The sequence below is a fragment of the Staurois parvus genome, unplaced genomic scaffold (assembly GCF_062004578.1).
Source record: "Staurois parvus isolate SC_StPar_1 unplaced genomic scaffold, SC_StPar_1.0 ptg000357l, whole genome shotgun sequence".
In the NCBI taxonomy this organism is placed as follows: Eukaryota; Metazoa; Chordata; class Amphibia; order Anura; family Ranidae; genus Staurois; species Staurois parvus.
The window spans coordinates 1,575,473-1,600,465 of record NW_028318153.1 but is presented as its reverse complement, the minus strand read 5'-3'; the positions used below and the strand labels follow the sequence as shown (position 1 = coordinate 1,600,465).

At 41.5% G+C, this 24,993-nt stretch overlaps 1 protein-coding gene across 1 annotated transcript in view; it reads right to left on the bottom strand.

The window, feature by feature from the left end:
- Nucleotides 1-24,993, bottom strand: part of USH2A (usherin) — a 1,035,348-nt gene that overhangs the window by 817,725 nt on the left and 192,630 nt on the right. The window contains exon 13 of the mRNA XM_089684798.1: nucleotides 11,446-11,629. Coding sequence (XP_089540924.1) covers nucleotides 11,446-11,629 — 184 coding nt within the window. The remainder of the gene's footprint in view (nucleotides 1-11,445; nucleotides 11,630-24,993) is intronic.

Sequence of the window (24,993 nt, the reverse complement as noted above, 5' to 3'; positions counted from 1 at the left end):
GCCTATTCAAAACAAGGCTTGCAAAGTCACACAAATGTGAACCTACACTTATAGGGGAACCTGAAACCTGCCCTGGCAAGTTCACCCCGAGAACAGGCACATCAATTGGGGGGCTGTGGTTCAACTAAGGTATTTAGATTAAATTGACCTCCAGGCTATCCGCAAAATATTAAAATTCAGCAGCTAGAAATACTGCAGCTGCTGACTTTCAATAAGAGGACACTTAACTGTCCAGGGATCCAGCGATATCCTCACCTGAGTCGATTCTTCAATCAGCTTTGGGTGCAGATGCCGGTATCTGTAGTAAGGGAAACTGCTGCACTTTTTGATTTGTCCCACAGTCTTCTGGGGCCTGTGAAGTGTCCCAGAAGGCTGCTGGGGAAGGAGGGGGGCGAGCTTCCAGCTCAGATCACCGCAACGCATCTGACCTAAAGTGGGAAAGGGTACATGTCAAGACCAGGTACCCACTCCCTCCTAAAAATTGTCAAAAGTGGCAGTGGAGGGGGGGGGGGGGGGAAACAAGGAAAGCTTCAACTTTTGGGTGCAGTTTTGATTTAGGTCCAGTTTTTTTATGGAGAATGCCCAAAACAGAGACCCAGAATAACAATAACAGGACTGGACAGTAGTTACAAAAACTAGAGAGTCCAGTTCAAAACTCTAATGTGCCTACTCGATAAAGAGGTCCTGCATGGCCCCAAAACACTTGCTTGACTAAAGAAGTAGTAGCTTTGTCTTCGGTTTCATCCTTTACCTGACCCTGCTCTACATGACACCCCTGTTCCATCAGCTGTTTCCCCTTGCCCTTAACTGGCCAGGGATTAAACCCATACTGTAGTTATGCCATGCAGTATTGACAAAATGTATTTTAAAGCACTGAAGTTCTATTTTAAAATAGGACTAAAGCCAACACTCTGAAAATTAAAAAATCTTGAATGCCGCACATACAGCCATGGCCACAAATATTGCCACCCTTGCACTTCTGTCAGATAATGTACTACTTCACCGAGAAAATTGTTGCAATTACAAATGTTTAGGTATTCTCATGTTTATTTCTTTTGTTTGTATTGGTATGACACAAAAAAGAGGAGAAACAAAAAGCCAAATCTGACACATTCCATGCAAAACCCCAAAAATGGACTGGAAAAAATTATTGGCATTATTAATTACTATTTGGTAGCACACCCCTTGGAAAAAATAACTGAAATCAATTGCTTCCTGTAACCATCAATGAGTTTCTTACACCTCTCTGCTGGAATATTGGAACACTCTTCTTTCGCCAACTGCTCCATGTCTGATAATTCGAAGGGCTCCTTTACCCAAATGCTGTTTTGAGATCTCTCCACATATTCTTTATGGGATTGAGGTCTGGACTCATTACTGGCCAGTTCAGTACTCTACAGGGCTTTGTCATAAACCATGTCTTGGTGCTTTTTGACGTGTGCTTTGGGTCATTGTCCTGCTGTAAGACCCATGACCTCTAACAGAGACCCAAATTTCTAACACTAGGCACTACATTAAACCCCGGAATTCTTTGGTAGTCTTAAGATTTTGTAATGCCATGCATACGGTCAAGACATCCAGTGCTTGAAGCAGCAAAGCAACCCCAAAACATCAGTGAACCGCCACCATGTTTGACTGTAGGGACTGTATTCTTTTCTTTAAAGACCTCATTTCTTTTTCTGAAAACAGTAGAATGATGGACTTTACCAAAAAGCTGTCATTTTGTTTTGTCTGTCCACAGCACATTCTCCCAAAAGGATTTTGTCTTCCTCAGATAAGTTTTGGCAAACTCCAATCTAGCTTTGTTATGTTTCTGTGTCAGCAGTGGGGTCCTCCTAGGTCTCCTACAATAGTGTCCCTTTTCATTCAGATGGTGATGTATAGTGTGAGCGGACACAGTTGCACCCTGTGTCTGAAGGTCAGCTTGAATTTGTCTGGAAGTTGATCAAGGTTCTTTATCCACCAATCGAACAATCCTTTGTTGCAATCTTTGATCAAGTTTTTCTCTTTCAAACACGTCCAGGGAGATTAGCTACAGTGCCATGGGCTGTAAATTTCTTGACAATGTTGTGCACAGTGGACACAGGAAAATTAAGATCTGTTAATTGATACAGGTGAGTTTCATTACAAATTACAGGAGCATCACAGACTTGGAATGCAATTATTTCTTATGATTTTGAGAAGGTGTCAAAAAATGTGGCCAGTCTATTTTTGGGGTTTTGCATAGAATGTGTCAGATTTGGCTTTTTGTTTCCCCGAAATATTTATAATTGCAACAATTTTCTGGGTGAATTGGTACATTATCTGACAGAAATGCAGGGGTGCTAATATTTTGGCCATGACTGCAGTTGCAAAACTCTTGGAGTTATTTACTAAACCTGCATGGTGCAAAATCCGGTGAAGCTTTGCAGAGAAACCAATCAGCTTCCAGGTTTTTTGTCAACGCTTAACTGAACAAGCTGAAGTTGATTGGTTACTATGCACAGCTGCACAAGATTCTGAGTGTGCCAGTTTTAGTAAATCCCCTCCGTGTGTCTTGTGGTTTCTCAATAGGTTCCTCAGCTGCAGTGCAGGCATAGCACCAGGACCTGGGATTCTCTATGACCTCTTGACTTGTTCTCTACTGGCTGCTCAGCTCAGGGGTCAAAAGCTTCCCCCACCTTCCTCGTAATATGTCATTGATATTCTATATTTGCAAAGGGGCAGAGCACGCACTACGAAAAATCCCAGTTTGACTCCTTCTCAACTGATAGACAGCTGCATTTCATGTAAAATAACTGATAAAAAAGTAGATGATAGGGAATATTAGGGTGGAGCCAAATCCGACTCTCTAGATTCCTGGGAAAGGATGGCAGCATTTCCTACAGAGAACTTCCTGTGAAATGATAATTACATTACATTCCTCAGATGATAGCACTCCATTCATCACCTCCCTCTAATGATAAGGAAGTAAATAGAATAGCCTCTTCAAGTTGCCATATGGAAAATATAAATATTGATTAAGAAAAAGCTAATACAAATGTGGTGCTAAGCATGCATGCACTAATTTTAATTTGACATTTCAAAGTGTTTGCATTTGAAAAATATATACTATAGTTCTGCTTTAAGGTTCTTCTCAACATTTATAGGTGGCATTCTGTGGGTCTTTTGAGAAATATTTAATGTAATACAACCATATCCCTTTTATTTAAAGGGGAATTATGAATCGTAACAACAAGACAATTTCAACCTAGAAAAACGAAAACCAAACTAAGATGTATTGTCGTATTGATTTTTTTCCCTGGGATAAATGGTTTTTGTAATATTAATACAGAGGAACCTTTATTACATTGACTCTCCAGGTACGATGCAGCCTGCCCGGAAATCAATTTAAAAAAAAAAAAAAAAAGCATCATTTTTTTTCTAGTGAGAAAGCTTTTCACACCGAGTGAATTTCATAAACACTAATCTGTCAAGATTTATATAAATTAGCAATCTGTGATGCTCATTGATCTGATCATTACTGCAAACAAAGACCGAGATGTAAAAAGCTTGCCGCAATTTCTCATTCGTCCAGTAGAGGGCCACAGACATGCATTACCCAAATCCAGTTTGGAGTCAATTTTTAATAAAATGTTATTGATTTTATTTTTATATATATATATATATATATATATATATATATATATATATAAAAACATTTTTTTCATAAAAAATATTTTACATTAAGATTACAACTTTTCATGCATGTTTATGATCTAAATTACTACACAGTACTATATGTGTGTTTGCATGCTTTGTTTTGCAATGCACAGAATGAGAATTTTTCCATTGTGAAGATGCACAGACATCTTAAAAAATCTGAAAAAACAAAATAAATGATTGGCGCTGAGAGAAGACAATGACATTAATAAATTACATTAATATTAATAAATGTATTATAGAATAGTATGAACCTCAATCTCTTCATTTAAACCTTTGGGGACTAACGTGTCTAAAGTGTAAATCCAAAAGATTTCTTGCCTACATAATCGTTGGAATCGTTCAGCTGTTGAATATTTTTCAGGTATGTAATCGATTATACACACTTGAAGATCATGGATTGATTTTTGGTGTGGGATACTGTGTTTTGGATTGCCGTCCTGCACAAAATGTTGGATTCGGAGAGAGATTTAAATATAGAGATTGAGGTTCATACTATTCTATAATACATTTATTAATATTTTCAATCTTCTAAATAATTGTTTTCAGTTTTTTATAGGCTTTTATATGTTCGAATTCTCATATAATCTAAATTTATTAGTCAAGCCTTATTTCCATTTACACAAATATATTTTTTACCAATTCTTTTTAAGAAAATAATTTTGTGTTATTTCTAGTTTTCAATCATACTAATTTATTGTTATTAATTTTTTTACATATATAATTCTATTTGCATTGTTCACTTACTAATATTTTGGATATTAATTTAATGTTCATATATTTCAGAGATCGATACACATAACTTATGATCCTTTATTGGTATGTAACATTTTATTAATATATCTATAGAGATATATAAGATTGTTATTGGTACACATATATTTATATTTACATGCTGTCTTATGAATTTTACTTAATAAATCGGCCACACTCAGCCCGCCCTGCTCATACCACCTCCTATAAAAGAGTGACTGCCCAACTATCCCATCAGGTCTGAAGAAAAAGCAGAAGCTTTGAAACGCGTCACCTGACTTGTCCTCGCATCCCCATTGGTCATCCTTTTGGTCCGGTCTTCCGTGCGTTCCCCTCGCTGACAGCTCACGTCCACATAATACTCCAGGGACCCGGGTTCTGTTAGAGATCACAGGTCTTTTTGGGGACTCAATTTAATGCCTTCATACCTTTTTTACTTGTGAGCAGCAATTTGGCTATATTCCAATAAACTTGTAATACATGCTGCACTTAGGCTGGAGCCCCCTTTTGTTTTCTTTATCTTAAAAAAATGTGTCCTGCTTAGCATGGATTTAAAGTAGGTATAAACCCTAACCGAATGACATTCAGTTGGCTAAAGCACTCTGTATCATTAAAAATCGTAATTTTTTTCTTGGAGGACATGAAGGCCAGTAGATTAGTGAACTCATTTTGTTAGGGATGGGTGGGGTTTAGGTGTTTCAAAAATAAAAGTAAAAAAAGTGAAACACCGTACATTATCCGCACCCGCAGCATTTATCTCCACGAGTGAGGAGTTGCCACTGCCCATGCAGACAGTGCAGCAGTCTGGGGATTTGAAAACCCCACTCTTTTTGCCTTTTTTTTCTTAGGGCATCTCGGACGGATCAGAGTAATTTTCATTTGTCAAAGTGGTCAGGTGCCAGCATGCGACCAATCAGAATTGCTCTAAATCATTTCAGAAGCCTTAAGGAAAGGAGAGGAAGAGGAGCGGGGCTTTCAAACCCCCAGACTTCTGCACTGGCTGCGTGGGCACTGACAGCTACCCCATGAAGATAAGTGCAATGGGAACCAGGGGGTGGGAAATGTATCGCATGTTAGTTCATTTTAACATTTTTTATAAAAAGGTGAATATAAGCCAGCCATAGATGGATTTAATCCATCCATCGAGATATTGATCTATCTATGGGCAGGCTGGTTGTACTGAAGTCAATCCATTAATCAACTTCAATACAACCAGTCTGTCAGATTTTTTGTATGTGATCACTGCCTGTGGCTATAACTGCTAGCAGTAATCAATGTATTCTGCCGGCAGGGAAAGCTTCACGGCGGCAAAACACAAAATCTCTGCATGAGGTACTGCCCCATCAATACTGTGTTGATGGGGAATCAAATGGTTTTCTTTCCTTCCACCCGTATTATCTATAGCATGAGACACCTTCACTCTGCCCATCTCTCTGGATGGGCATCCCCTGACCCTTTAGACCCCTTTCACACGATCAGACAGAAACGGCCATGTTTCCATTTTCAATCGCCTGCATCTGATCCGATACACCAAAAAAAACAGATGAGGATACGTTCACCGTTCTGGCCAACTGACAGTGCTCAGGCCAAACCATTGGCTGCTAGTCCCATGCAGCATCACAGGGCAGCAGGTCACATGCTCTTTTATGTGCAAGGAAGGATAGCTAAGATGATTATATGGGGTCTATGGCAGGGGATGGGTGTGGCTTTATGTATCTTGAAATACATAGAGTCTTCTGACTTCTTTAAACAGCCCCTGCATCCCTTTCCTCTCTCAGTTCTCTTGCCTATGTAGCGCCACCCTCTTGAGGGCCTCTGAGTTTTTGGGTCCCCCTACGCTCTGCACAGCCAGGCATTTTCCAAGCTTTAATCCAAAGTCAGTAAACAGTCTATGAGTTTGTTTTTTGTTGTTTTAAAAGGGGTTAACAACTTGGATGGGGTCTAGGGGTATATGGCACAATGGAACTGAACAACTTAGAGGACAAACGTCCTGGCAGGTGAAAAAACAACACAACATGGATCCTAGGCTGTCTACCCCTTCAAGAGTTGCTCTTCTCTTCTGACAGATTAACACACAGTCTTTGCAAGGAGCACTTGATCCCCTTAAATGAAGCTCCTCAGACCCCAGATAAAAATCTCCTTATCCACCTGGCTGTCTTGAGAGTATCCTAGGGCAAGGGATTCTGAGATGCACAAGTAAAGTAGTCCCAGGGAGAATTAGTTGGGTACTGCACCTGACCGCCCTCTCCGTTCTTTGGCCCAGGGGGTGTAGAAGTGCTCACACTGTCCTGTTCCTGTAGCTTAATTGGTTGCAGCTGCTTTCAGGCCTTACGCTGGGCTGGCTCCTTCCATGCTGACAGGCTGTCTCTCCTAAGTAGACTGTAGGATCCCCTCCCAGGCTATCAGAGAACTGACTTGCAGAGCCCTCCAGCAAACCTCTCTGACTCATACCCAAGCTTCTAGCAAGCATCTAACTAAACACAGAAACCCTATGTACACTTGAAGGTGATACACCTACTTTCGCCACAAATGTCCAGAAATGGCAAAGGAAACGAAAAAACAAAATGTATCACAATTTGTAAATTTCAAGGTTTGGTGCTTTAATCCATTTTAGTCCCTTTAGTGCTTTCACCCTAGACCAGTGTTTATAAACTTTTTCAGTCACAACATGTTTAAAAGTATGCAAAATCCCGTGGCATACTTTTTATTTCAAGACAAATTGGATCTTTATTTAAAGATTTGGTGGTATGTTAAATATTATCTCCTGATTTATTTTTCTTGCCAAAGAAACCACTGGCCCAAAATAGGCAAAACAATATATTATTTTAAATTTGTCCACCAAAAAAAGGACCCAAAATACATTCTCCTGCTCCTGAGAAGCATTAAGATGACACATGTCTGTTATTTATTGTCTGTAACCATTGTAAAGCCCAGAATCAATACTGCACATTTCACTTTTTCTTCTATCCTACTTAAACATACTGACACTGGCACTAAATCTAAGTTTAGGTGTGTGACAAGATTCCACATGTTGTGCTACACCTGTAGGGGTTGCTGGTAATAACTGGTTTGTCCATAATAGTACAGAGGCTGCCCATCACTGCCAGCAGCCTATTCACACTGACTCCAATAAAAGTCTAGGGGGTGTCTTTTTAAAAATGTATTACTTGAAGAAACTTTAAAAGAAGAGGGGTTAGTTCATGGGATACTCCAAAGAATGATTAGCAAATAGCTATGAGAGGACAATCTTCTACTTAGGTAAATGAGAATACAGAACGGTCTAAGGCCTCATAGCTGTAAACTATGAGGCACGTTTATTTGGCATCTAGTTATCTTGTACCACTGCACAAGTAGTACCCAATGCAGTTTCCAGAGCACTGCACAGTAACAGGGGCACTTCTCTCCAGACTCACTGTCCAGAGTTCTGCTGAGCATAGGGGAATGGCCAGAACTTTGAAACGTTATGACAACTGTCTCAGTCTATGACTACCACTGGCACTTCCACCCCCAAAAGCACACACTCAGCAGTAATCAATTCAGGGTCTTTACTCACAAGTCCCCAGGACAACTGCCAGCTTTGAGCTTACTTCAGACGTGGTCCAGTGAGTGAGACAATCCTTCTCCAGACCAGATCCCTCATGGTGAGGTCCTACAGCCAGCTTCTCAGGAGATCTATCCAGGCCCTCAGCCCTGACATCACTGAGGTATCAAGAACAGCTACAAAGTTCATGAGCTGCCTAAGGGCAGCAGCCCCTAAGGCTTTGGAATCCTCCTGTAGAGAGAGAACAATCTCCCCAATGCTTCAGACTATTTATCACCTTTCCAGCCCCCTCTGGAAACTCTCCAGGGGTCGGCTGAAGCATGATAAATGTTCAGGCTGGTTGAATCTCCGTCCCTAAGCTCTGGAAGCTTCCTCCAGAGGCATGGGGGAGCAATCAAACTTTCAGCCTGTGAAACCATGGACAGACTAGATTAAACAGTTACTACAGAAGGAGCCAAAATCTAAAGCTTTCCAGCATCCTAAGCTAGGAGGGGGCTACAAATGTTCTACATTAGGATCGCATTTCAGAGGCGATTGCCAGGTTGTAAGGATGTATCTCCTCCTCACCGCCTGTTTTAACCCCATAAATGATGCTCAACCAATTACAAATGTGTGCATTGCACAGGGAATCATTTTTTCCATGGCCGCACAGCAAAGCATCGAAGCTGCTGTACTGTATGTGAACACCCTTGTCACTACCTTTTCAGCTCACTGGGGGACAGTTGGGGGGCAATTCTAAACAAGCCCTTACACTGACACCGACCCTAACACTATCCTAGCCCAAGCCCTAATTAAACAATTTTATCATAATTCTGTTTTTCAACAGCCTTTTTATTACACTGATTAGCCAAAACATTATGACCACCCACCATAACCAGTCATGGTATGAACTTCACTAGACCTCCGAATGTTTGCTGTGGTATCTGGCACCAAGCCATCAGTAGCAGATCCTTTACATCCTGTAAGTAAGGTGGGGCCTCCATGGACCAGATTTGTTTTTCCAACACATCCTGCTTGATTGGATTGAGATCTGGAGAACTTAGAGGGCAAGTCAATACCTCAAACTGAAACCATTCTTGAATTTGTCAGAGCAGGCCACCTTCTGCCATTGCTCTGTGGTCCAGTTCTGATGCTCATGTGCCCATTGTAGGCACATTAGGCTGTGGACACAGGTCAGCATGGACACCCTGTCTGCATGGCATTATGAAATCTGAAGACTACGATAGAATTCTGGGGTGCAATGTAGGGCCCACTGTCAGAAAGTTGGGTCTCCGTCAGAGGTCATGGGTCTTACAGCAGGACAATGACCCAAAGCACATGTCAAAAAGCCCCCAGAAATGGTTTAGGACAAAGTGCTAGAGAGTTCTGAACTGGTCAAAAATCAGGGAAAAGGGAATTGGGAAACGCTGGGGAATCCGCGTACAGTGTCTAAAAGTGGAGATGCCACCAGAATGTCTGGAAGGGTGCTACCTAATCAATATGCAAAAAAAACAAAAAGAGAGGAAGAGAAAACGCTGCACACCTAAAAGGCTAACCTCAAAAGAAATTTATTATGCACCATAAACAGTAATAGGCCATCGGAGACATGATAATCCTGCATGACAGAGGACTCTACCCCCAGAGATATCAAGAAGGAACCCTCAAGGATCGACCATGGATAGAGTCGGTCCACTGTTACTAAACTGACCCAACCCTCCAACACCCTACACCTGACAAAACCCACCCCACCCCACCCCACCAACCCTATCAACCCCCCAATACCTCCACAAGGACCCACAAGAAACCCCTCTCCTAGATGGAGGACCTTCACGTCCCACAACCCCCCTCACAAAGCAGAGAGAGGAGGTGAGGGAGGTAATACCAGCCCACTGACACCCCCAACACCCACTAGATGGAGAATAAGCCTACTGCACACTCCGGGAGCTCCTAGAAGTGCCAACCATACAGATATATAACACAGCTAAACAACAGACATCAATGCATAAACATATAGCATTAGTATATATAGCAATATGCAAAGGCCAGTGTGGCCATGGCCCCTGGCCAAAGAGGATAACAAGGTATAAAGTCACTGTAGAGGGCAAAATCCTCAAAGTCAATGCAATATGTGGTATAAATAACTTTTTGTGTGACCAGAGCCAGTTGAATGGAGGCAGTAATGAAGGTAAGGCAATGGAAGGTAATGCATGCAAAAGCTGTGAGAAAATGAATGACACTGGTGCAGCCTGCTGAAATCAATCAGATAATAGTCAGAGGAGGTATGACAGCCATGGAGTGAGGATGGTCAGCTGGTAACTGGGAGTTCAGTACAATAGTACATGGTAGCCAGCCTGTGTGGTATTGGATATTGAAGGAGTAAATCAGCGACATGAACGTGTATGACCAGTCCAGCCTGTGAGCTGCACAGCTGATATGACTAAGGTAGCATCAAAAATCGCTAGTACTCACAGTCCCATGGGACCCCTGGGTTAACAGTGGGACCTCCAAGCCCAGCATAATATCTGTCTACACTCCTGTGGATGGTGGTCAGGCCTCAATTCAAGCCTAGCAACCGGCTCAAGGATGTATGTATGGCTGTGAAAGATCCAGGTATGCACCACAGCGTGTAGAGATAGCATGTGGATGTCAGAGGGAGGGGGGCATGTATCGGGGACTTCTTCAGAGCTAATGGTGTATAATAAATTTCTTTTGAGGTTAGCCTTAAAGGTGTGCAGCCTTTTTTCTTCCTCTCTTTTTGTTTTTTGAGTACTGAACTGGCCAGCAATCTCCAGAGTCCAGATCTCCATCCCATAGAGCACCTGTGTAGAGATCTCAAAACAGTAGTTGGGAAAAGGAACCCTTCCAATCTGAGAGACCTGGAGCAGTTGGAGAAAGAAGAGTAATCCAAAATTCCAGTAGAGAGGTGTAATAAACTCATTGATGGTTACAGGAAACAATTGATTTCAGTTATTTTTTCAAAGGGTGCGCTACCAAATATTAAATTGAAGTCGCCATTTTTGGGGTTTTGCGTGGAATGCATCAGATTTGGCTTTTTGTTTCTCCACTTTTTTTGTGTCATACCAATATAAACAAAACAAACAAATGAGAATGTCTAAACATTGTAACTGCAACAATTTTCTGGGCAAAGTGGTGTATTATCTGTCAAAAATGCAGGGGTGCCAATATTTTTAGCCATGACTGTATATGTAAAGCCATGCATATATTTGTTACCTCTTCATCATGAACCCACCGTGCCAACTTCATTGAGAAAGCTGCCCCAGACACCAGTCCACAATTTCCTTTATAGCAAATACATCCTACAGCATTGGCAAAGTGGTATATACAGCTTGGTGGAATGCATTTATTTATGATTTGTGGCTCATACAAGAACCTGAACACAGTGTAGGCACCATTCATGCAAAAAACCCAGAAAACTCCTAGGGGTTCACAAAATTTATATCACAACAATGCACCAAATTATTTCCCCATACCTTCCTGTGTCCTGATGAAATCCATAGAAGAAGTCGCTACACTGGTCACATTTTACCCCAGATATGGAGGAATCCACGCACTTGCACTGACCACTTATATCATTGCAGATGGCACTAACTGATCCTTTGGGGTGGCATAGGCATGGCACACACCCTGTGCCCCAATCACTGGAGGAATAAAGACCTACAACATATGAAGAAAAAAAATCAGTGATATAGAAATCTGAATACTCTTTTTATATTTTTTTAAATATTATTTTTAGAAGTTAATTAAATAAAATGGGTGCTCATTGTTTGCAATTTAAATCAGTGAAAGAAAAAAGGCCAATTTGTTGTGACCATTGCTAGATATCATCCTACCTTCATACATTGTGTAGAAAGGATCGTAAAGCTGAAGATTAAGCATGGGAATTTTTACATAGTCGCATTGTTCCAGCTTTGACCAGTGTAAGCTGGAAATCACTCTAATAGGCACCGCTATTTCAGCAATTTCCACTTGCTTCCAGTTTCTGCGCCAAGTGGTGTCCAATGTGAACACAGCAGGTCGCTTGCTTGGCTTAGGCTCCATTCAGAGAACACTTTTTATTTTCTCAATGAATGCAATGTGTACTCTGATTGGACGAGGTGGAAATTGTGATTTTACCTTCCCGCCTTTCTACCTCTTTCAACCAGACAATACATTGCATTCATTAAGGAAAAAAAATACCTTGATTCCCCCATAAACACAGTTTATATGCGGAGCTATGGAGCGCAGGGAGCTGCTCCTGCCAGGAGAACACAATGATTATTGCTAATAATTATCATGTGCAAAAATCTGGCATGCTGGTTGTACCCTAGTTGTACAACAGTCAAATTGGGTACAATCAGCCTACCCATAGATGATTTGAACCTCGGCTGGTCCCTGTTGAAGTGGCTGAGATCCGAACCATCTATGGCTGGCTTGAGTCAAATCCTCCATTATTTATGCTTTACACGCTCCCCCACCCAGACACTCTAGCTCACAGTGGGAGGGTTTCAGAAGCAGAGGCCGTGAGGTAAATTCAGAAAGCAGTGGTTAGAACTAAGGTAGGCCATAGATGATGCAATTTTCTTTCCTGCAACCATAGGCGATTTTCCTTCCTGCAACCAGCCTGGGCATAATGTCAGTTGTTAGCCCAGCATCCAAGCAGGAGACAGGATGCTTCTGTTCTGACAGGAGGAGAAAAATACAACTGATTCTCTTAAAAGGGATTCTCTTCACTGAGGTGTATAATGTAGCAATGCTCAAAAAGTTTGGGTGCTGGCAACCTATGCTTATCTTTAAATATGGTCCCTTCTACCTGAGGAGGACCTTAGGCAAAACTCAATACAAGACCTTCAATTTTCTCCCAGTTGAAATCAAGCCACCCATTTCATATATTTACCCCAACCTCTGTTGATTAACTGTTAAATGGGAGATCCTCTACTAGCCACAGAAGCTTTGTCATTCAACTTCTGAATGATAAAGGCAGGGTATAGAATTGGGATAGAAGGACAACACTCGGATTAAAGTGTTGTCCCATAACACAGCCTAGGTCTAGGATCCAGAGGAACCAATCTAAAGACACCAGATTATAATGGATTTGGGATGATTTTGTTGAAATTTATTATTTTTTTAAATGTTCTGCTTATATAAACAAATTTCTTTGTGCATAACCATATAATGCAGAGAGTACTTATGCCATGGGATTTACAGACCACTATCGGTTGTCTAAAGAGAGAGCAGAGCAGAAGCTGTTTACTTTCAGGTCCTCTAATTGAAACTTTCATGAGAATCACCTGTACACAGCCAGGGTGCTCAAGAAAAGCACTACTCTGTGTTATTCAGTTCTGTATGTACACCTCACATTGAGCTATTGAAAACTGTAAACATTGTTTTTTTCTGCAAGTCAAGTAAAGAAAACCTAAAACGTTAAATATGTCCTATAGTGGCATAGGGGTTAGTGGGCAAAAACCATGCCTCTCAGCAGGAAACACGCCACTCGACACACCAGAAAAGTTTAAATAGCAGTGACACCTTTCTTTAAGAAAGCAAAGTTTTAACACGCCACCCACCAGAGAGGTAAGTATAAACCACCTTCTTTACAGACAGCTGCTCTTTAAAGTTCTTTACTTGGTGAAAGGGCTATATTAATATCAATAGGCACATCATGCAGATTTTTTCCTATGCAAGATGCATATGTAAAATCACTAAAAGCAGCCAAATAGATGCAAAAATATATGGGTACATCACCACTTATTTGCCTACTACTCCATAACAAAACATACTTCTTAATAAATTTACAGGTGAATCAACCTGCCTTTGTGTTGGCGCACACAGTAAAAATGGTAAAGATACGATTTGGTTGTTTTCACACAATCGATGCAACAATATGCACTCATAAACGTTAGTAAATCAGGTATGGACTCCAATGGTGATGTTTACTGGAGACCTGTTTATGTATCAGCTGCTCTCCCAACACAGAAAAAGCAGTCACTTTATTATATTACATTACTTCAACATCTTCTCAGTATCCTTCTTTTTAATTAGACCACAGTTGTACTTTAATATTTCTGTAGGGGATTACTTTACTGTACTTTGTAAATGGTTATTTCAAGAAAACAGAAGATCGGGAAACATTGCCGCAGAAAACAGGTTTGCTTACACTTTTGGCTACTTTACAAGTCAACCAGAAACCTCACTGCTTGCCAACATTTCCAAGAAAGTGACATCTTGCAAAGTCACTCAGAACAGGAGTTTACAGTATCAAAGCCAAGAGCAAATGTTTGGAAAAACAGGTAATTTACTTTATTGGCTTGAAAGTATGTTTTTTTTTCAATAATCTATGTAGGACACTCATTGAAAAAAAATATTTTTGCTATAAATGTTATGTTTTAATTTAAAGTAAACATGTACAAGGAGTAAAAAATACAGTTGGCATTAAACAGATGGTACTATAGGGCTCCATATGATACAGCTGATATTTCCCCACCCCAACGCTCCCCCAGAACACTGGAGTTCTTATGTAAATATCAACTTTAAAATAGCTGGGGGGTTTTTCACATAAACTTAAGCAGGGTATACACATTCAGGTTTTTTGTTTTTTTTTGTACAACCAGCAAGTTGTCATTAGAAGTCATTAGACGAGCTTCTGTTGATCAGACAATGGTACACAGGGACTGAAAATTGGCCGGTTTTTGTTGAACCGGTCACTTTTTGGCCCATGGATATCGTGCTTTAGGCTATAACAATATACAGTCCAATGTTGTGGACACCTGGCCATCACACCTACCTATATGGCCAAGTGTATGTGAACAAATATATTGAGTTTAAGTGTTTCTAGTGAAGGATACTGTTAATGCTACTGCATACATTTTAGATGTATGTTTCAATCTTGTAGCAAGTAGTTTGGAGAAGGCCCTTTTCTGTTGCAGCATGACTGTGCCCCTGTGCATAGTTGGCTTTCAGAGACTCGATTGCCCAACATAGAGTCATGACCTCAACCCTACTGAACAACTTTGGGATGAATTGGAATGTGGAGATAGGTCTTCTCATCTAGCATCAGTACCTGACTTCACAAAATTATTTTAATGAGCACAACTTTAAAGATACACACAAAATCTCTAGGAAAGCCTAACTAAAAGGTGAAGGCTGTTTTAGTTGCAAGTTGGGGAAGGAAAAAAAAACATAACAACTACTTGAGCTCTGAAAGGGTCTACCCCTTTCATGACCAGGCCATTTTATGCTATTTAGCACTGCGCTACTTTAACTGGTAATTGTGTGGTATTTGCGCAACACTGTACCGAAACAAAATTTATATCATTTTTTTTCACACAAATAGAGCTTTCTTTGGGTGGTATTTAATCACCACTGGGTTTTTTGTTTTTTTGTGATATAAATGAAAAAAGACCAAACATTTTGAAAAAAAAACTGTATTTTTTACTTTCTGCTATAAATCATATCCAATAAAAAAATCTAAAAAATCTAATGCATTCTGCTACGTCTTTGATAAAAAAAAAAATCCCAATAAATGTATATTGATAAGTTTGCTTGAAAGTTAGAGTGTCTACAAACTATGGTACATATCTTGGAACTTTTTTTATATACTACTAACACCGGTGATCAGCGACTTATAATGGGACTGCGATAGAGCAGTGGGCAGTCTGACATTAACTGGCGCTGTGTGGGAACTAACTGCCACTGACAGCACCAGTGACACTAATATAGTGATCAGTGCTAATACTATACATTGTCACTGTACTAATGTTACTGGCTGAGAAGGGGTTAACATCTAAGGCAGGGGCAGACTGACCATTTGGAAACTTGGGCACTGCCCGAGGGCCGGAGTCAGTAGGGGGCCCCATGAGATGCCCCTGGTACCTTTTTCATAGGCTTTTTTGAGTTTGGGCAAGGACACAGGGGCCCCATGATCCCCTATTGCCTGGGGGCCCCATGAGTTGTTAGTCCGCCCCGGATCTAAGGTGATCAAGGAACAAATGTGTGCATAATAATGTGTTATGTGTGTATTATGTGCTTCTTTTACTAACAGATCTCTTTTTTCTTATCCCTTTGCAGAGATAAGAAACAGAGAGATTATTCCTTCTGTACAGAGCTCTGTGTTGATTGTCAACACAGGGCTCTAGGCTGTCATTGCACACAGCCGATCGGCATATTGTACATACATATTGCAGACACTGTATATTTTGTACTGCCTATTGAATTTCTGGTTAGATACTATAGATACTATACTGCATTTTGTTGCCTTGTATTTTTACATGTGTAATGACAATCAAGTTGAATCTAATCTAATCAGGTCCTGGCCATGAATCATTGACTGGGACATGCTGATAGACTCTTGCTGTTTACAACCACAGCAGATGTTGTCAGAGGACAAGCATGCCCGAAGCAGATAGTGACGTATGGGTACGCTGCTTTGTCTGCACAAGCCACCTGCCCACAAGGTACACAAGAGGGTAATGCCCATGGTTTTTCAAATAGCATGTCCAACAAACACATATAGGTGTGATGGTTAGGTGTCCATAAACTTTTGGGTATATATTGTATAGTCCGAACATTCTGTTTTGAAAAATCCATGGACTCTCATTTAGAATTAAAGGGAAAGTTTACTTTCACCAAAGAGCTGCCTATGCAAGTAAGGGGCGTCTGTGGACATAACAAACTGTGTGTCGCTGACTAAAGTCAAATAATGTCCTTGCTATAGGTGTAGGCCATTTACGTACCTCATGAAGCCTGACTGGAATACTCCCAGGACGTTGCTAGGACATTGTTAACCACTTCCCATCCAGCCGATGTACATAAATGGCCAGATGGGAGCAGTGCCGGAGCAGGTTGACGTTTCAACCAAATTCACTGCCTGTGTGCGCTCCCTGGCAACGTGCGGCACTGCGATCCGGTGCCCGCTGTGTCCTCCGGAGTGAGGTTCTGATTCATGTGATCATTGATTGTCCAATCAGTGATTACATGAATAGTAGTAAACAAGATGTCACTTCCTGACTACTTGTGAACAGGGGCGGACTGATCATTTGGAAACTCAAGCACTGCCCGAGGGCCCGGGGTCAGCAGGGGGCCCCATGAGATGCCCCTGGTACCTTTTTCATAGGCTTTTTTGAGTTTGGGCAAGGACACAGGGGCCCCATGATCCCCTATTGCCTGGGGGCCCCATGAGTTGTCAGTCCGCCCCTGGTTGTGAGATATGTGAATGATCACAGAGATCACATGGTACAGGGCTATTCACAACAGCCTTGTACCATGTGACAAGCTGTAACCAATCACATCTCACACAGTATTTCTCAATGGCTGCAGGAATGCAGCTAGAGAGAAGGAAAAATTATTGTTTTACAGTCTTTACGGGTATAAAAGCAATCAGTGTAAAAAAAGAAAAAAAAATCATCACCCTCCACAAGCAGAACCGTGTCACTATGGTGACACTGTACTGCTAGGGTTACAGTTAAAAATAAATAAATAAATAATAATATAAAAAAATTTGATAAAAATGTAAAAAAATTTTTGAAAAATTATAACTTTTGGTTATAAACTAATTTGGGTTATTTTTTTTTAACTAAATAGACAGCTGAATACATTTTGGCCAAGATTTATGAAGAAAAATTATTTATTTGCAAAATTGTATAAGAAAAACATTTTTTTAAAAACATTTTTGGATGATTTCATTTATATAGCAAAAAAATTAAAATCCCAGTGGTGAATAAATAGCACCAAAATAAAGTTTTATCTGTCTCAAAAAATGCTAAAAAATTCATATGGGTACAGTGTTGCATGACCGCGCAATTGTCATTCAAAGTGTGATAGCGCTGAAAGCTGGCCTGGACAGGAAGGGGGTGAAAGTGTCTGGACTTGAAGTGGTTAAGTGAGGCCTAGTCATTACTGCTCACCTCCACCATCACAGGAGTGAGCTTTTTCTCTGATATAGAGCTTTTTCTCACATGCTCTCTCTCTCCCCCTGTTGTAGTAGTTCTGAGCTCAGTGTCTGTGAGCTCTCTCTTGTGATGGTGGAAATGGCAGGAATGATTAGGTCTCACTTAGCAACATCCTGGGAGTATTCCAGTCAGGCTTCATAAATGGCCTACACCCATAGCACATAGCAAGGGCATTATTCAACTTTAGCCAGAGCTGCCCAGTTTGTTTTTTATCTATAGACACCCCTTATCTGCATAGGTAGATATGAACTAACCCTTTAAGCACCAAGCCATCCAGTGCCTAAGAAATCATGGACAAGTTTGAGACCTTTGTTCCATCTATTTGTTAAAGTGGTATTAAATGCAAATATTTATTTATGGTACTTATATAGCACTGTCAATTTACACAGCACTTTACATATATATATTCACATCAGTCCCTAACTCTCACAGGGAGTACAAACTAAGGTCCCTAACTTACATTCATACATACACATACTAGGGCCAATTTAGACAGGATCCAATTAACCTACCACCATGTCTTTGGAGTGTGGAAGGAAAACAGACCACCTGGAGTAAACCCACGCAAACACAGGGAGAACATGCAAACTCCATGCAGGATGCACCATGGTCGGGAATTGAACCCATGACCCATTTGCTGCAAGGCAGACGCGCTAACCACTAAGCCACTTCTTGATATGATGGCTGCATTAGTTTTCTTTTTTAGGCTTTCTTTCATTTTCACCTGGTCATATGACCAGTAAGTCTGTTTACTTTTTGGGATAAAAGTTTTACATAAATAAATAAACAGGACAGCTTGTTCTAATGAACAATACAAACTGTTGCTTTAACTGCTTATATGTGTAAGCTGCAGATTGCCTTCAATTTGTTATTGTATTTCAATCTGCCAATGCATCCAACACTACCCTCTCCCCAGACTAACAGTGCTACCGTCAAAAGGTGTCTCTGTTGCGCCTTCATTCAGAGTGGAAGCACTCAAATACAGAAGGTGTGGTACTGGACAGATCACCAAGTGAAAATATAGGGAAGAAGAAAACTACTACAGCTACCACGTCTAGTGATTGCTAAGTTGTAATATATTACATTTTTGGTTTTGGGTTTAATATCAGTTTAAAGTGTATCTATGAGGCAAATGTAAAATTGTATATTCATTTCCACATTGTATTTTAAATATTTCTAGCTTACTCCTATTGACTATGATCTTGAAGTTTGTAACCTTTGTGAAGATCCTCACACATTTCCTTCCTGAAATTCTGTGACACGTAGTCACTATGCCCTGTGGCTCGGCACTGCTGTGTCACACATTTCACAGAGCCCGCCTTCTGAACTACAAAAGTGCTGAGAGGAGGAATTTCAGGAGGTGGAGTCAGTACAGGAATCACTGCCTTCAGGCAGCAAGGTACCATGGGATATATAGTCCTTAGAAAAGGAAAGTAAACAGCAAATTTGCAAAGCATGCAGGGGATCCAGGAAGTTGTGGAAAGAGACACCCAGCAGACAAGCAGAACTCACAACATGAAAGGGGATTTTTTTAAGTATGCTTATATTAGATTGTCAAATATAACTATTGGTTGCATTGCTATTACAGTGCTGATACTATAAAATGAATATGTATGCTGTGACCATAGATTTTGTTTACACCTCTTCAACCAGACGTCATTGAAAAAAAAAATTCCCTATCCACTATTATGTCAAAATGACTGGCAAGTTACCAATACCTCCTAATAGTGCTAAAGCCTGAAATCAAGATTTGCATATTATTGCAACTATAAATAGTAATGCACCTTCACTAAAGCTTGTGCCATTGGTGTATTCCCCATATTCCCTACCTTTTATCCTGACCCAGGAAATGTGCTGCTACCTCCTGCTTTCCATACATTCCAGATGGCTTAGGATGAGTTGCCTTATTGGTCGATATACATGTGATGGAAGCGTAGGCAGGAGAGAACGCACACGGAGGATGATAAACGCACAAAGCTTTATTGAAGTATGGGAGGCACTGAATCAGGGTAGGAAGGTAGCGTCCGGGTTCCCAAAAGGGGGGCAAGAGGGGGGAGGAGTCCAAACAGTTATAATCCAGCCCGCGATAGGGCAATTCGGGTAGCAATGCAGTTCCGGCAAGCATAATAGATTCAATGGGGCAGTCCAGGCAGGGAAAGTATGGGTGCATTCAGTGGGGGTAGTCCAGACAGGGCAATATATGGATTCAAGGGGGCAGTTCAGGAAGGAGAATGTGAGCACTCATGGTTTAGGCAGGGGTAACTTCCAAGTGGCACACAGCAGTCAGGAGACAGGGGCCCATGCAGCACTCAGCTTTCCAGGGACACAGCGGTCAGCAGGCAGGAACAGCTTTCCAGGGACAAAGCGGTCAGCAGACAGGGACCCTCCTGGTGCTCAGCTTTCCAGGGACAACCAGCGGTCAGCAGACAGGGACCCTCCTGGTGCTCAGCTTTCCAGGGACAACCAGCGGTCAGCAGACAGGAACAACTTTCCCGGGACAAAGCGGTCAGCAGACAGGGATTGCTTTCCAGGGGCAAACAGTGATCAGCGGACACTCAGTGGGGTCCGGGCTGTGGGGTCTGGCCTCAGCCCAGACCTCCAAGCAGCAGCCAGTGGACAGGAACAGCTTTCCAGGGACAAAGCGGTCAGCAGACAGGGACCCTCGCGGGGCTCAGCTTTCCAGGGACAACAGCGGTCAGCAGACAGGAACAGCTTTCCAGGTACAACCAGCGATCAGCAGACAGGGACCCTCACGGTACTCAGCTTTCCAAGGACAACAGCAGGCTCACGGGGACTCAGCGGGGGTCTTGACTGTGGGGTCTGACCTCAGCTCAGACCTCACACAGAGCTTCTATCCAGAGCAAGGGACCAACAGCGATCAGCTTTCCAGCAGGCCTACAGGGACCCAGCGGGGTCCTGACTGTGGGGTCTGGCCTCAGCTCACACAGCGTTTCTCTCGAGAGCAGGGGACCAACCACACAGGCTGGGTCCCACTCCGACCTTCTTACGCCGCAGCAGGACGCTTCCCGGTTGCCCCAGCAATGGCCGGCCCAGCGCCGGGTTGACTGGGCAACGTGGCACGCCCCCTCACTCTGGCCACGCTTCAGGGAGCGCGGCCTTTGTCTCTGGTGGGTGCAGAGCATGGAAAGCAGCGTGCCCGCGCTGCTGCCGCCGGGGGGGGGGGAAGAGACACCCCAGCGGCCTGCGCCGGACATTCCTAGCGGGGTGCCCGACTCCTTGGCGGCTTCGCCGAGGAGAGGTGCTACCAGAACCACAGGGGGCGTTTCCTCCCATCCTGCACAGCCTTTGATGTAGGCTTGTTCAGTACACTAAGAATCTGCAAGGAGAAGGGAGGGGGGATGATCAAAGGGGAGAGCGAGAGGGAAGCCCTGATGGGGAGGGGGGAAGGAAGAAAGGCAGAGCGAGGGGGGAGACCGTGACAATACATATATAGGAGGAGGGAGCAACCTGAACAGTTCCCTCTTCATTAATAAAGCATTTTAGAATCATATTGAAAGCTGCAGTTATATGCAACTTTGGCTATTCTTGTAAATATTGAGACTTGTTCAGTCCCCCTTCCAAGCCCCACTGCTAGTCCTTTAGGGTGATGGGCTACTTAACTGACCAATGGGTAAGCTTGAAAAGCAGTGCAGTGTGTGACCAAACTTAGATTTCTCAGGAAAAGTTATATATATACACTATTAACCACTAAGCAACTCATTCACCTTGTTATCTCTCACCTTGGCTATTGCACCTCCCTATCCAGTCTTCAGTCTATCATGAATGCTGCTGCCAGACTCATCCAACTTGCCAATCGATCAATGTCTGCCACCCCTCTCTGCCAATCCCTCCACTGCCTTCTGATTTAAATATTAACAACAGCATACAAAGCGATTTACAGCTCTGCCCTAAGCTACATCACCAATCATATCTCAATACATCACCCAAACCGCCCCCTCCACTCCAAAGACCTCCTGCCTTCTAGCTCTCTGGTCTTCTCCTTCCATGCTCATCTCCAGGACTTCTCCAGAGCCTCTCCCATCCCCTGGAACTTTCTACCCCATCTGTCTGGTTTTCTGCTACTCTATCCACTCTTAGACAATCCCTGAAAACTCATCTGTCTACAGCTAACAAGTAAATCTTTCACTTCTCCCATCAATTCTAACTACAGCTCATCACTAAATCTTTTACTTCTCCCATCAGTTCGCCCCCAAAAATATTAGCTTTTGTATCTCTTGCCTCTCCCTACTAGACTGTAAGCTTTAAGGAGCGGAGCCCTCTTACCCCTCTGGTATTTTATTATATTGTTGCTGTACTGTCTTCTATTATATTGTAAAGTGCTGTGCAAACTGTTGGTGCTATATAAATTCTGTATAATAAGAAATCTAATTATTAGCTGCTCAATTTTTAAAACATAAACTCTAAAATATTTTTCAGGTGTATATATTTATAAATAATGTTATATTATTTTGTTTGTGTTGCTATTTATATATAGTTTTAATGTCACTTCATATAGGGTGCATTGCAGGCCATTATTAGAGCATTATGAAAGAGCACATTGCTTTTAGGTTGTTCCCTCTAATAGAAAATCTGTATTGAGCTGCTTACAACAGGGACAAAGGGGGCTGAGCGATTTCACTGACTGTGTGCAAATCATCCTGGTAAATGTGCAGAGGATCCTAGAGCTTCATAGGGTGATATATTTCATAATACTGACTAAATTAAAATGTAAAAAAAAATAATTTTTCCTTCCAGAAAATAATAAATTATGATCGAACTATATCTGCAATACTGAGGATAACAATTTATTATTATTCAGCTTGTTGTTTTTTTAAGTTTTTTATTTGCTGCTTTGAATAAAATAGTTACTGACATCTGATATTTTATTTTCTAAAATCAGAGCCTTCAAAAAAGGCGCTCTTACATTTAAATTCTATAAAGCCTTAGACCTAAAGAAACCTCTAGTGTCTCACTCTCAAGGACAGGGTACATTCACGGCCTGAGAAATCTTGACATTAGTTCCCCGCCTTCACACTGTCCCTGCTGATTAAGTGCCTGCAGCAAATGTCAATAGGTTACTTTGCACTGGGGGAGGCATTCAAAGGAAAAAAAAAAACAGGCTGTTGTCATATTTATTAGTGCACACCCCAAATAATTTTAAATTAAAACATTTAAAAAATATACTTAATGGAGGTTAAGCTGCATTTTTAACCTCTGCTCAAGTTATTGAGTGGCATATTAAACCAACGTGCTTCTAATGCACCTTCTAATGTGCACTCCTACTTTAACAAATTGCCTATAAATTTCACTTGAACCAAATGTATTCCCTTAACATTTTACCCATTTCAGGTTACAAGTATATGTGGGCCTTTTTTTAAGTACAATTAATTCCAATCTTCCAGCCAGCAAAGCTGCTAAATTCCCTCTACAGATTGAGAAGAGTTTTTTTTAATAATCTTAAAAAAGGTTAAAAACATCAGCTGAACATTTTATGTTAAACTTATATGAGCATGTTAACACTGTCATTAGCCAATGTACTTTTGTATCACAGCATATAAACATTTCTGTAAAAAATTGTGCTTTCGTATTGTTTCTTTGGGGGAAAAAAAGCAATAAATAAATAAATAATTAAAAATAAAATAAAATATATATTTTATATATATATATATATATATATATATATACAAAGAGAGAGAGAGAGAAACAGCCATCTTGGGTCCAGGGCAGAGTTAAGGATGTGGTTTACCTGCCATCTAGACTTTGGCAATGAACAGAAGGTTAAGCATTGGTCACACTTTTCCCACACTTGATACATAATTTACATTCTGGGATGATCAGTATGGTTGGAATTACAGAGAAAAACTGCATGCAGGATGCCTGGAGGTCTAAGCTGACCCAAAATGTTTCCTAACTAGCCAAGAGGCCAAATGTTTTATTGTATACTTGGCTGTGCTGATACAGGCTACTGCAAAGGAAATTCTATTGCTTTAGGGCTAATTCACACTACAAGGTGGTATCAAAAGGTTTCAAGACTAGTTTTGTAACATGCCAACAGATGGCAGCACAAGGCTGCATGCACAGTCATAGGGAGCACTGACCTTCATAAGTCAGTGTGCCAAAAGTCATTGTCCTGTATACATTGGGAGCTGTGCAACTGGTGATATTCTGACCACATGCATTACCATGTCTGCTATTTCATCATGGATAGCAAGTTAGAAGAAAGGGCAAATGTGAAACTTGGCAAATCTGCCACAGAGACGTTGGACAAGATTCGGCAAGTTTACGGCGATGCTGCAATGAGTCATTCAAAGTGTTTTGTGTGCCATGAGTGCTTCAAGAGCTGCAGAACATCACTGGAAGACGGCAAGAGATCAGGAAGACCTTTAATGAGCTGAACCCCTGAATATGAAACTATTCAGCAACTTGTGCATGATGATCATCGGAGAACAATCAACAACATTGCTGCCATTGTTGGTGTGTCATACGGAACAGTCCAGGTAATCCTGTGATTTGAAGATGTTCCGTGTTGCTGTCAAGTTTGCTGCTGACCCAAGAGCAGAAGGAACACTGCATAGATGTCTTCCAAGAACTCCATCAGCATGCTGTGGATGACCCATCCTTCATGTTGAGGATCATTACTGGTGATGAAACTTGGGTTTACGGGTTTCACACAGAATTTCACATTTGCTCTTTGTTCTAATTTGCTGTCTATGATAAAATAGCAGACGTGGTAACGCACATGGTCAGAATAGTACAAGTTGCACAGCTCCTGATGTCCACAAGACGGTGTCTTTTGGCACATTGACTTATTATTATTTTATTATTATTATACAGGATTAAGATAGCACTGACAGTTTGCGCAGCGCTTTACAAAATGAAGGTAGACATTACAGTTACAATATAATTTGGTACAAGAGGAAACACAGGGCCCTGCTCATTAGAGCTTACAATCTAGGAGGAAGGGTTGAGGGATACAAAAGGTAATAGCTGTGGGGGCTTATAAAGGTCGGTTCTCCCTGTGACTGTGTGTGCAGCCTTCTGCTGCAATCAGTTGGCTTGTAGTCTGAAAAGTAAAGAATGCTGGCTTAAGGTTCC